We start from the raw sequence: 12,426 nt of genomic DNA on the forward strand, positions 1-12,426 counted from the left end.
AAGGTGATATCTCGTAAATGATAAACTGATACTCATTTGGTTACAAATTAATCAATCATTCCATTCAATTTTAATTTTCCTGTGTTTGTGTTGGACCACCCCTAAACATTATTAGAAAACTGATAAATGAACTCGACACAAATATTTGTTGTTTTGACGGGTGTTGCCGGACCTATACGTGTATAAAGGTCGTTTAAGGCAATCTATTTTAATAGCATTTGATTGAATTTATTATAGAAAAGAAGTAAGAATGATTTAAAAAATAAATAAATCCATTAATCACAATAATTATACAGGGTGGCCCAACAAAATGTTCGCACCCCTACTAATGACTTCAGGGTGCGTATTTTTTAAACGAGGGAAGAGAGTTACCAAGAGAAAGACCTGTAGAATGGAACAAGAAATTTTTTTTTTTTTTTTTAAACTTTCTTTATGGCATTCACCACTAGGGTATTCAGCCAGGCCAAGTTAGGTTAGGTCGAGGGTGGCCTACGCCACGTCAGAGCTTAAGCTCCTCCTCTTAGGTCTGACCAAGAAGTCAGCAAGACAACACACAAAGGCTTCAAACTCCTCCATCCGAGCTCCTCCAAAGGTGTGACAGCTCCCCCAGAGCCCGGAAGCGCGAAGAGTTTTTTTCCTTGAAACACTTAAAGGCACGATCCGAGCAAAAGATGTAGTCCTTCCTCGTGGAAACTATAACCGTCACTGTCACATCCACGTGGTCTTCTCCTAGGTTTTCACCCTTTCCACCTCCTGGAAGTGCACCGCACAAGACAATTCCCCGTAGACTTTTAGGAATCGACATTTCCACTTAGAGCTCCCACCATCTCCACTCGACCGGCTGCGGAGTTCGGTCGTCAACTTCAAATTTCTCTGTACACCGTTTCAAGAAACGTGGTTTCTTAGCGACACAAAATGGCGCCCACGAAACAGACGTGCGATACGTTTCAAGTTGAAAACCGGACTCGAACAAGAAATTGTCAGCTTCTGTCACATTCTATCAGCGGCACATCTCCTGAGATTTCAGTTCCCTGCTTTCAACAACTATCAGACCCCTGATAGATTTGGAAAACGCTTGCCACATTTTTTATTTTTGAATGGGAAAATACTAGTTTTGTATTAGTTTTCACTTCTGCGTGACGTTTGTACTAAATTATGTATAACATGATCTATCTTTGGGTACTTTCGAACTAATAATAAATCATTTGCAATCAGTGATAAGGTATGTCAGTGTAAAATTGCGCTGTTTTTTAATTAAAAATCATCCTTTGTCAATACACAATACCCAGTCCAGTAAACGAGTAAAAACGGGAAAATAATATTGCCACATTTGTTACTACAAAGTTAGTTATATTAATTATTATTAAAAATATCCAGTCTTATTGACTTTTTCTTGTCACTCTAGTACACTAAATAAATTACAAACACAATCACATCACAAAACACACTTTTACTTTCTATCAGGCTCATTATTTTTTCTTATTCGTTTTTTCACATTCTTCATCGCTACTTTCCATCAACAACGTAAAATCACCGTAAGGCACCAAAGGCTTAACCGCCCTAAGCATCAATTTGCACTTTTTCCGGTGCATCAAATTGGGCATTTGTTCCTCGATTTTGCCTATGAGGGAAGGGTCACATAATATCAGTTCGGTGAGAGCGTCTACAAAGGGATTATTTTAAACTTTTTTCGGCAAACCTGTCAAAGGTTTGACAATCAACCTGCGGCCAAACGACTAACACTTTCGTCGTTATCGTCAAAATGGATCAAAAGCACGTTGGCGATGTTCAGTCTGTGGTTTTTGAAATTCCGTTCCAAAAACTCGTCGGAACAATTTTTTATTTCACCTGTTATAGCTTGAAGGGCAGTTTTACGAACGGCGTCGATTGGATCGTCTAAACGCCTTAGTAGAGCTAAAATGAATTGAAATTTATGCAAATTTGTTACTACAGCTTAAAACTTAGGTTAATACTTTCGCCAAATTACAAAAAAATACAGTTTAAACAGTTTTCGAAACAAGACGTGTTTCTGAGATTTAGGACAGTTATTTTGACATTTATCAGTAAATTACAAACTGTTTAAATAATAATATCATCAAATTCGTTTAATTTTTCTTATCTCAAAAACTTATTATTGGTCATAAGTTAAAACATGAGATAACAAAGAAAACAAACAAAAAATTGAAAATGTTATTTTTTTAGAAAAGGCTATTTGTTTATAAAAAAAGGTTTAATATTGGAACTCATTGGTACAAAACTCCTTTTGTCAGAAAAGTTTTACTTCATTTATTTTATTATTGATAAACCAAAATCTCTAAAACGATAAACAACTAAAAACAGCCCTTCATTCAGTCTTTATTTTTCAGGATTTTGTTTTATCAATATTAACCAAAAATAATAATAAAAATAATGACAGCCATGAAAGGAAAATGATATCATTCAAGCAAATTTCAGTTATAACCTTTAATTTACTGACCAAATCGATATTTACTAGTAAAATTAGTACATTTTCTTGTCGCACAAAAATTTTACTATTCCAATTCTACTTTACCTTACCGGTAAATTTACGCCCAATGATTGAGATTTTTTATACACACAGTGAACAGACATAAGATTTGTCTTCAGCCTGTATCTCAAAAACAAAAGTAGATCGGGAATTATGTTTGTGTCGTAAACGAAAAAAAAAAAAATGTGTTCTGTACAGGTGGAAGAGGAAAAAATCATTAAAAATATACTTTTTGTGAATAACTTGAAATAGAAGGAAGCTAGAAAGTTGTGGATTTTGCTGTCTGATGTAGTATAAGGATTTCTTCTTGTTGGCACTCACTAATCAACTCTATTGGTTGCATTTGATTTTTCCTTTCTCAATCAGACAGATAAGAAACAATTAAAACATTCAACTCACCTGAATAAACTATCAAAAACCGTTCCAAATTATTCAACCTGTATAGATCGAATCGGTATCTCAAATGCATTAAACACTTGATAGCCATCTCCCTAGTCAAATGGGAAGGATCCTCCATCGAGGATATAAGCAAGTTGGTTAGCTGTAACCGTTGCAACTTCTCGGTTTCCTCTTTGCTATCAAACAGCATTAATCGGTTGTAAAGGGTACCGGATGGTTCTAGAACGGAGCACATGCAGGTTATCACTATGGTCCTTATTGCTTCTGCGGTGGCGCCAGCGTGCCACTGTAGTGATGGTGCGAGAACCTCTGCGAAGAATTTGTATCACTAAAATTGCTTTTGTCAGGCCGGTGGAAAATACCTTCCATTAGCTTTTTTATACTTTCCATGACCATGGAAAACCTCTTTTTCATTACGTCTAACAACACATTCTTTTTCTGTAAACAAGCAGCCAACTCGCGTAAAACGTTTATTTTCAACATGGCGTCCGTATCGTTACTCATAATTTCTTTAAGAATTGCAGTGATCACTTCAATGTTTCCCGGGAAAGTCGACAAGGAAGTACGACGTAATAACGTGATGAATATACAAGCTTCGTCACTGGTTTCCGTCCATAAACGCGGCTCGTGTTTTAAAATTTCTCGATACAAATCCCCGGAAAAGTTGTAGCCATTATCTCCATCGTCCAACTCCAGATCTTCGTATGTTTGTAGCGAAATTTGGTCCTCGTTTTCGTCATGTGCTAAGGCTATAAGGCACGTGACGATTTTAAAAATATTATAGTAGAATTCACGTTTAGGAGAAGGTTTGTAGATCCCTAGGAAAGCTTTGACGCAGTTGAACAGCGATAGCTGGTATTTCCTCTGCAATACAGAGAACACAATGTTAAAATCTGTCTTTGAGGATTTATAGGAAAGTCCACAGGTGCAAGATTTACGTAAATTACAGCAGCAAGCTGAAAGCTGCTTTTTTTTTGACCAATCGTTTTCGACACTTACTTTTCGAGAACAGGCCACACGATCCCTTGCTAGAATGGTAGATATTGGCAAGCCAGCCTTGTCAATGTCTGAGAATCTCACTCCTGATAATATACCACTCAAGACGTTTAGATGGCCAAAATGTGGCTCGTCTTCGAGAACTGGAATCAGTTGCTTCGACCACGTCTGGTATCTCACAAATAAACTGAAATTGTGATAACTTTGATTAAAAAACAAAATGTGTGTTATTTTAAATAACAAAATTTTTTTTGCAAAAAGTCGTAAATACAAAAGTGTTGCCGCAGCCGCACCAATTTAATTGTACAAAATGTGACATGATGAGCAAAAGTAAACTTGTATTTGTATTGTAAGTTACATTAAGAACTATTTTGGAATTGTGGTTGTTTGTTTTATCTTGGGTTATTTTGTTACATTACTATGAGAATTATACTAAACATGTTGTCTTTGCTATTAATTGTAATATCAGTTTTCTATTATACATATGCCTATCTTTATTATGATGATGTATTATGAACGTTACGTTTTTGCAACTACACCTAAGTGAATTTTAAAGATAGATGAATTAAATTCCACAATTATTCTAGCTTACCCTACAAATTTGCTGGCATATATGATATTAGTGACCACTCTTGTATCATCGTCACGAGCTGCCGAAAACATAATCGACAACAACCCCTGAAGATGTTGCGTTAAGTTCCGTTCAGCGTGCAATACCAAAGTGCACAGCAACTGGCTACATTTGAACCGAACCTCTTCCTTCCAACAGGTAAATTCATTAGCCAAACCACCGAGCATCATGTTCAAGTGTCTGCAAACCAGTGCTCGACAACCCAATCCTGGCCTTTCAATATTTTTCGGATAATCAACTGGAATAGCTACAAGGATAGAGTAGTGTCGAATCCTGGCAAGTTAGAAAAACAAAATTACTTGGTAAGAATTCGGACGCATCTTTCAATTCCTTCTCGTTTTCCTGCTCATATTTTAGGCCCACTAGGACCCACAGATCATAGCACACATTCCGAATGTCTTTCACTTCATCGGTGAGACCAGTAATTAATAAAGGAATCATTTTGCCAAAGTAGGAGTATCGGTCTCGATGGTGGAGTAGCCAATGGCCTGCTGCTGCACATACCGCTTCGCGCACTTGGGGATTTTGGTCTAATAATCTTTCACCCAAGGGTCCAATTGCTTCATTCACACCTTGACCAATAAAACAAGGTTATTCTTTAGAATGTTGAAGTAAAATGTATAATAGAAAATTTAATTAATATTTAATTTTTTTTTGTAAATTTGAATTTTGTTTAAAAACCCTACAAACAGGATTATGAGGATACAAGTTATAAGCCAATGACAGGACGTTTGACTTTTCCAAAAAGTAATTCTAACAATTGTGTATTTGTGGACTTATGAAGATAATTTTGGTGGTTGTAAGGTGGATTTTGGTGGCAGGATTGAGAAAATATCCAACTTACTATTGGCGCCCAACTCGAAAGTTTTGGCATTCCAAGGAAGACCTCCATTTTGTTTCGCGTTCTTAAGTGTGCCATGTTTTTTGTGTTCGATATTATTGCACAGTAAGTACCACGTGGAGATTTCATTACGTGTGAACAAGAAAAACACTGCTGTACAGTTCTTTTCTGTGTTTTTGTGGCTTGAATGTTAAAAGGACACTGTGACCAGTTCCTACAGCATTCCTGGATTAATCTGCCTAAGTTTGACACTGTCTTTCAGTTCATCTTAGATCTGTACGTTTGTTTATGTACCAATATAATATTTGCAAGTTTTTGGACTTTGTTGAAGCAGTGCAACAATTTCGGGTTGTATTTAACTAGACTAGTATGTAATATAACCACTTTAGTGAGAAAATGGTGTAAGTTGGATATTTTCTCAATCCTGCCACCAAAATCCAGCTTACATGGTTTAGTTTTAAGTGATTCCTTGTGATTGAACTAAGGTCTAATCCAGAAAAAAATTGACAAATTTGAAAGCGTGTAGTACTTTCAAAAGAATGGATGGTACATAAAGCTACAGCAGCTTATTTGATTTTTATTTAGAGTATGTGACAAAAGATACATGGTGTCAAAATTCATAACTTTTTTAGAAACTTAATTTTTAATGTTTTATGTTAATTTTACAATATTCTGAAAAAAACTGGTATAGGAAAGTTTTGCCAGGCAGAAAATAAGATACTAGGGTTTATTTTATTGTAGCTCATAGGGGGCGCTCGCAATGTTTAGGATTTTTTAACATTTAAACAGGCAAAATGGTTTACTTTTGGTCCATGAAAACCACTAAGGAAGAACGTCAGCTATATCTGGAGATCCATTTATTGTACAGTCTTCAGAAAAAACATGGAAAAAACAGTAAAATGACCCAGAGAACCTAGAAACTATTTTTATTTTTTATTTTTCTAAAGCCTTCTAAATGATAGCTAAAACTATGGTTCAGTTACCTATTCATTATGATTTTCATTTTTACCATTTTCCACATACTTCAGAAATAAAAGGAATAGTAGGAACCTAAATAGGATTTACCCAAATGGTGCACATAAGGACACCATAAAAGTAAAACCTTGATATTTTTAGCATTCAGGTCTCCCATTCCATGCCTATTAAATATAAACCATATTTTAAAAAATAACCATAGACCAAGGTTGGTTAATAAGAAAAAAAAAATTCTAATTGAAGGTACCTTTAAATATTTCCAACACAAGATAAAAAACTAACTTGCTTACCTTTATTAGTGCTATGCATGACAATCACTCCCAGAGCCTTCACACCAGCCACCCTTACTTTATACCTCTGATGGGTAATACAGGAGAGAGCCGGTTTCAAAAAACTTTCAGCTTGCAAGTGAAAGTCTGAGTGAATGGCTGTTTCCAAGCTGATAACAGTTTCACAGCTCGCATTCTGGACTTCTGGACATCGATCTTTCAGAGTCTCACAAAGAATTGTGACAAACTGGTTATAAAAGGGCAACAGGCAGTTGGAGTTGGAGTATTTTTTTATGATTTCATTTAAGCAGTCAACTATTTGTAATCGGACTTCCTCGGACGGCTCTACCAGCTCTGGAGTGCCAACTCGCTCTATGAAAACCGGGAATACGTAACTGAGATAGTAATCGTTTAATGGAAGCCTGTCCACAATGAAGAATAATATGAATTTAACAGCTTCTTCTCTGACCGCCTCCGATTTATCTCGGAGCCCGTTGAGGAAGTGCACGTAGGTGGCATTAAAAATACTCCGAAGATCTTCGTCGGTAAGTTCTAGCTGACTGCATAAGGTTCTCAGTTTTTCGAAGACCAGTTTACGCACTTTTCTGTCCGGATCTTGGAAACCCAAACATATTTTAGTGGATTTTTCTATGTCGTCTCTGACGCCCATTTTAGCAGCTTATATTTCGGTATTCGGAAGGGCTTAAAGAAATAATTACTATTGATATTGATCGATCAAACAACACTACCCTATCACTACAAATGCGTCACCTAATTTAGGGTGAGGGAGGAGGGAGGTAAATAATAACGTTGCTATGACAATAGGATTTAGGTTAGGATTGACATTTCTACGGCTCTTTTTTTACTGCCGAGACACCACAGACTGGTCAAAAGCCACATCAATATGCAAGATGACACTTATATTAATTAAGGTTATGTTTCTGTTTTGGTTTTTTGTTATTATTTTTTTTATTAGGTAAAAGTTTAAAAACTGATGTGTTTTCTTTACCTCAGCTCTCTACTTTTATTAAGCTCTGTTCTAAACGTGCCATAGCAAATTTATAACACCCTAAACATTCCAGATTTAAAATGATTCAATGAAACAAACCACAAAACAACATCCAAAGCACCTGTAAACATTCTAGGAATTACCCTTTATCAGAGATTAGCTATTTTAGCGCTCATCAATCCAGCAATTTGCAATCAGGTTTGTATTTAGGATCAGATAACCACTTTCTAGATAAAGCTTAATAAATATACCTATTATAAACACAATGATATTGTCCTTATTGCATTCTTTAGTTTTAAAAGTGTTGTGAAGTGTGATAATCATGTCTGGGTATAATTTAGAATTTTTGCAAAGTTTTTGCAAGATAGTTTGAAAATATTTCAATAGGTTTTTCCCGAGACCTTCTCTGCAACCTGACACTTTCACTGCACTTGATCATGGTGTATCATCAAAAAGCGGCTTGAAAGCTGCTTTCCAATCCAGACTGAACCCTACCCATAATGACAGCAGCCCAGTCTCAGAACTTGACAGGCCCTCCACCTTATATTATGAAAATGATTATAGTGCACCACCTTCAAAAGGTCTAAAAGCAGCCTACCAGGCTCGAAGTTTTTCAGTTGAACCACCTGCTAGCACTAAAGGTCTAAAGCAAGCATTTGCTGAGAGAGAGGAAGCAAAAAACATGGCTGATGACATATCTTGTTCAGTGTCAGACCTACAAGAAAACTCCAACTATCAGTACATTGAGGATGATACAGGAAACATGTTTCCTTCAGGAGGATATCACTCAATACATAGGTTGGAACAGTTGAGTAACCAAAGAGGAGGCAGCAATTTAAGGAAAGCTTTTGAAGCTCGCACTGGAGGTACTGTCAGGAGAAATGTGGGAAATGAAAACAATGATGTGGTGCTGCAGAGACATGCTGACATTATAGTATCAAAGATGGAGCAGGATGAGGCTTTAATGGAGAATTCACCTGATGCTGAAGAACTGAGAAGGTTTATTTTAGTTAAAGTTGGTTTGTTAATGGTTAGTAACTTAGTCTGGCTTTAGGATGGCATTGAGAGATATGCCACAGTGTTTAACTATAAAACGCTGTGTGAAAGGAAAACTGTCCAAGTCGGTGAGCTACAAGTCAAAAAGGCGGCCGCTCAGTTGTTGGAAAATGTTTAAGTACCAAACAAGCATGGGATTTTCAAAAGTAAGTTTTGTTGTCTATTCCATAACATGTTTATTTTTGCTTGTTTTGGATTATATACCTTAGTAAGTCGGCTGTAGATCATCTGAGGCCTATTACATTTTTATACTGTCCGTACTGTAGGTGGCAGTGGTGTAGCAACAAAAAATACCCTATTTAACTATTTGAAATGTCAAATCCTCTAAAAATGTCTTAACATGTAATATCAGGATCGGCGTAGCTTTAAAAGAATTTATGTCAATCTGCAGTAAATGTTTCTAGACCTGGAATGCTTGAAGAACCTTCCGTGACGTCACTTTTAACAGTGGGTGACGTGACGACTCGTACTTGTAAATTATAAAGAACTTGTAATCAACTATCCAATGACATCACAAAACTAAAGTTCATGAGCAGTTCAAAATGTTGAGGCATCCTTTCATTTTTGCCAGAAAAAAAAGTTTTGCACTGAATTTGCATCATTTCTAGTCGCACAACTTCTTCTAAGTTTTTCGTTAATTATTTTAGCTAAGAATGAATCTCAAAGACTTAGCCTATTCCTTTGAGTTATGGTACGGAGCGTTGAAGCAAATTGAGGGAAATTTCGGGACCGGAGTAGCGTCGTTTTTCAAATTTTTGAGATGGTTGTTTTTGCTTAACGCTGCCATTGCTCTGCTCTCAATCTGCTTCATTGTGATTCCTAAAGTTATTCTAATATCTGATAGCCAAACTCAGACCGAGAGTGGGGCATTTAGTGTTTTCGATTTAGTTACTGGCCAGGTGAGTTTTTTGATTTTCGTTTATTTTTAGGGATTTTGCAATTTATTTTTAGGGGTATCTCACCAACACGCCACTGTATTACGGGTTTTACACTAACGAAACTGTTAGTAGTGTTAGTAGTTTGAGTTATAGTTTGCCGCATGCTTATTTTTTCACAATGTTGTGCATTTATTTTATTTCTTTTGCAGTTATAAGCGTAAGGTTAGTTTGGTGTTTGTAAATCGTTTTGTTACTACAATAAAAGGTTTTTATTACTAGTGCTGCCAGGTCTTACAGACGGAGTTTTATAGAAACGGAAGGAGGTTTGAAGAATGTTTTTGCCAATAAAATTTTCTGCGGTTGGGACTATAACATTGCAACAAAAGATGCTGCCGATTTAAGAACCAAAGCGATTTATAATGAACTAAAGGTTGTTTTAATTAAACCCCTTAAAGTTTTGGTTTAATTCCAAAGTTCGAATTTTTTCCAGGAATTAGTTTGGGAGTATGCGCGACCAAAACACGATAAATCGTTTTGCGAAAAGTTCCGCATTGTTGCCACCCAATTTTTTATGAACGTGGTAGTACTGTGTTTGATTGCCGGTACGGCCGCTGCTATTTGGTTCTTCCTGCTTAACGTACCAAGTAGCAGGGACACCAGGATTATTGTGGCTCCCATTTTTATTAACGCGGTTATGACTGTTTTGCCCATGCTACTGAGTTTTGTAGTTAGGTAATTGTTTTTAGAGAAATATATTGCGATTACTGGTAATTTTACATTTTTACCTTCTGTTTTAGATACGAAGACTATAAAGATCCAAAAATCTCTTTGTACTTGACATTGGGCAGGACTTTTGTACTTGGCGGCGTTACAATAGGAGTTTTAGTGATGTACTGGCTCCAGAATGACAGCGTAAGTATGGTTGTCTTAAGAAATATTAATTTGTCTTGAATCATTTTACTGCCAAAAAATGTCAGTTAAAACCATACTTAATTGGTACACCATATATCTGTGACGTAGAAAGGGACATGTGGCCTATCTATCTCTTTTTAAGCTTTTTATAAAATTACTAGTTATGTAATATTGAAACCTTGTAAGCCGTAATAGCTCGTTTTAGTGCATAAATTTGCAATTGCAACTTTAAAAATTTCACAGGTGACGTCATGTTGGGAAACCTCATTAGCTCAGGAATTCTACAGGATGATTCTGTTTGATTTCTTGATTTCTGTAGGTTGCACTGCAATTTTGGATTTGTTTATGTCCGCTGTGTACAAGTACGTCCAATTATCTTTTTAAACCAATTTTCAGGGTTTAAATTCATTGTTTGCAGGTACTGTCTGAAAAACGCCCATCTGGAATTCGACATAGCCTGGAACACGATGCAGATTATCTACAACCAAACGTTGTTCTGGGTGGGACTGGTTTTCTCTCCTTTACTACCGGCGGTTGTGGTGGTCAAGTTGCTTTTGACGTGGTACATTCGGTACTCCACCGTAATTTACCTGTGTAAGCCATCAGCGAAGACGTGGAGAGCCGCCCAAACTTCCACGTGGTTTTTGGTGATGACGTTCTTGAGCTTGTTGTGTATTGGCGGCTTGGTTGGTTACATTATCTCCTAGTAAGAGTTTTATTGTTTTTTTTTTACATTTATGAGAAAACTGTAGGAAATTGGGTGGCAACCAACTATTTGAACATGTTTTTAGCACTGACACATCAAGTGATTGTGGACCATTCCGAAACTACCAGTACATCTACGAATTAGTCACTTTGGGAGTGTTGCAACTGCAAGCAAACAGCACGGTATGGACTGTGGTGCTGTTCATCACCAAACCAGGTGTAATTGCTATTGGTTTGATGTTTTTATGGTAAGTTTCACCGTAAATGAGACTGATTTCCAAAGATTAAAGTTGAAATTTAAGCGCTAAAGTGTACTACTCAAGAGCGCAGGCCAATGCTGAAAAGGAATTAGTAGAACAGTATCGACACATGTTAAAACTGTCTGCTGAAGACAAAGAGCGGGTGTACGAATTGTTGTCTCAAGCCACTAATGGCCGTAAGTGTTGAAGTTTTTGATTTGACTCAAAAACAAAAGCTTTTGGTGTGTTTAGAGTGGCAGTACCAAGATCAGAGCAAAACTGTTAATCCCGAGCTTTATTTGCCAGGAGAATTACCAGGATATAACGGTAGGTAATGCCCCAAAGAGAGGAATTATTAATATTCTGAAATAAGTGGTCTGAATTAAAATTAAATGTTTTGTATTAAGGGAACAGGGAACTTATACAAGATTAACCATTAATCAGTTGTAGAAAGTGTACAATCATCAATAAGGATTTGCCAAGTTAAATTGAAGTATAAACAGATTATTATTTTGATTAGAGGAATGGTAATAAAGTTAACAACATTGATCTCTAGAACATTTCATTTTTATTACCTAAATCTATAATATTGCAGATTTTTATCAAAATGTTTCCACAGCGGTTTATAATTTTTGTGTTAACTTAAAATTAGCTTGATGGAAGAAAATCACTAACTACTTTTTGCAGATGTTACACTTAACTCATCCTTTCCAGCAATGAACCACGAAGCACAAGCAGGACCAAGCTTCTATTCAAGATCAAAAAAAATAAGTTGATTTTTAACGTCACACTTAAGTATATTGGATTTGTTATAGAGCTATAATACGGATTATTAACAGTATTAAGCAGAGCTGTGAAACTACTAAACCAACTTGTACTAAAATAAAATATTATTTTTATTTAAAAAATCAGTGGTTTAATTTGCACATTACCCCTTCTTTGCATAAATCTCAGCGGTTAATTAGTTTGTGATTGGTCAAGAAAAAGCAGCAAACTAAAACCTGCAATCA

At 36.2% G+C, this 12,426-nt stretch overlaps 2 protein-coding genes across 3 annotated transcripts; one reads left to right on the forward strand and one right to left on the reverse strand.

Annotated features, from left to right (window-relative positions):
• Positions 1-1,329: 1,329 nt before the first annotated feature.
• Positions 1,330-7,442, reverse strand: Dnaaf5 (Dynein axonemal assembly factor 5). The gene is made up of 8 exons (XM_081973025.1): positions 6,639-7,442; positions 4,832-5,104; positions 4,494-4,779; positions 3,905-4,088; positions 3,268-3,769; positions 2,906-3,214; positions 1,723-1,914; positions 1,330-1,663 (listed from the first exon to the last, which is right to left on the reverse strand). The coding sequence occupies exons 1-8, from the start codon at positions 7,285-7,287 to the stop codon at positions 1,470-1,472; spliced, it is 2,589 nt and encodes an 862-aa protein (XP_081829151.1). The 5' UTR covers positions 7,288-7,442; the 3' UTR covers positions 1,330-1,469.
• A 374-nt stretch (positions 7,443-7,816) lies between these two features.
• Positions 7,817-12,324, forward strand: LOC145724665 (transmembrane channel-like protein 7). Of its 2 annotated transcripts, none has more exons than XM_081973039.1 (14): positions 7,817-7,956; positions 8,014-8,625; positions 8,681-8,828; positions 9,330-9,581; positions 9,634-9,782; positions 9,840-9,990; positions 10,051-10,292; positions 10,358-10,472; positions 10,716-10,834; positions 10,891-11,178; positions 11,264-11,425; positions 11,480-11,613; positions 11,669-11,743; positions 12,104-12,324. In XM_081973039.1, exons 1-14 carry the CDS (start codon positions 7,949-7,951, stop codon positions 12,190-12,192), a joined length of 2,544 nt encoding a protein of 847 aa, XP_081829165.1. In that variant the 5' UTR covers positions 7,817-7,948; the 3' UTR covers positions 12,193-12,324. The 2 variants fall into 2 exon arrangements, with proteins under 2 accessions (XP_081829165.1, XP_081829173.1); XM_081973047.1 differs by having other exon boundaries at positions 12,131-12,324.
• Positions 12,325-12,426: the final 102 nt, after the last annotated feature.

This window comes from Ips typographus, linkage group LG1 (assembly GCF_016097725.1).
Source record: "Ips typographus isolate SLU linkage group LG1, UJ_Ityp_2.0, whole genome shotgun sequence".
In the NCBI taxonomy this organism is placed as follows: Eukaryota; Metazoa; Arthropoda; class Insecta; order Coleoptera; family Curculionidae; genus Ips; species Ips typographus.